Genomic DNA, 1,098 nt, shown 5'->3' with positions numbered 1-1,098 from the left:
AGGTGACACTGAAGACCGGAGGGGCCCAGGTCAGAAGACAGGTAGGTCCTGCCACCTTGGTCTTCTACTCTATCGCATCCCTCTCTTACCTCTTCTCCATTTGATGCATGCTTTTCCCTCCAGGTCCTGACCTGGCCTCTGCCCCTGGGCGAGGGACCTATGGACCTCCTGTGCGCAGGGCCTCTGAGGCACGTATGAGCTCATCCGGCCGGGACTCAGAGAGCTGGGACCACGGACACGGTGGGGCCACCACCGCCGACTCCAGCCGGACCCCAGCTGGTAGGCGACATGGGCAGATCTAGATGGGCTTCCTGGATGAGGAGAATCAAAAGGAATTGGGGGGAGGGGAGGACAATGTTTTGTTTCATTTATTCATTCAATATTTATTGAGTATCCACCGTGTGCCACGCTCTGTTCTAGATGCTGGTTCTAGTCTATGGTAGAGGAAAGACAGAACCCAGAAACAATCCTCACCCTACACATCCATACTTTGGGTTATATCCTTTTCCTGCTCTAATGCCAAATGCAAGGAAAATGTGGATTTTTTGCCTTCCTCCCTGGAAACCCTGAGGAAAAGGCAACATACTTTTGAGCACAGTAGGGAAGCTATCTCTCACAGACACCCATGTTTTTTCTTCTCCTGGCCAGTGTTCTCTGAGGTCCAAGAGGATGGGGTAGGGCAGCATGGCCAGAACGTTCCTCATCTCATTGGGTGCCCAGCACCTCTGGCTGCACTCACGGTAGATTTATTTGGTGAGAGGGCACACTGGTGGGAATCCTTGATTTCTGGACTTGGGCTTTTGGACCGGGCCCACAGTTAGATGGGCCGACTATTTAGATCACTTGTTGACCTTTGGCTTCTCTTTCTGAATGGTGGGTTTTTCACTTAGACCCTTGGTCCCTCTTCTTGACAAGATAGCTGGGCACATACCCTGTGCTTAACCAACTCTGCACATCCCCTAATGAACCTGTGATTCAGATTTATGGAAAAAGAAGACTTTGTCAGGTCTACAACACCATGGGATATGTATTGAGTGCTTACCATGTGCCAGGCACTGTCCCAAGCTCTTCATGTATATCAGCCCATTTGATCCTTGT

General features: G+C 50.8%; 1 protein-coding gene across 9 annotated transcripts in view; it reads left to right on the top strand.

The window, feature by feature from the left end:
• RPH3A (rabphilin 3A) overlaps nt 1-1,098 on the top strand; it is a 265,035-nt gene that overhangs the window by 235,612 nt on the left and 28,325 nt on the right. The window contains exons 8-9 of one of the 9 annotated variants that reach the window (XM_029921858.1): nt 3-41; nt 124-279. The exons of the other annotated variants lie outside the window; for them this stretch is intronic. Coding sequence (XP_029777718.1) covers nt 3-41; nt 124-279 — 195 coding nt within the window. The remainder of the gene's footprint in view (nt 1-2; nt 42-123; nt 280-1,098) is intronic. 9 annotated transcript variants of the gene reach the window in all.

This window comes from Suricata suricatta, chromosome 14, assembly GCF_006229205.1.
Source record: "Suricata suricatta isolate VVHF042 chromosome 14, meerkat_22Aug2017_6uvM2_HiC, whole genome shotgun sequence".
Classification (NCBI taxonomy): domain Eukaryota; kingdom Metazoa; phylum Chordata; class Mammalia; order Carnivora; family Herpestidae; genus Suricata; species Suricata suricatta.
This window is presented reverse-complemented; position numbering and strand designations above follow the sequence as displayed.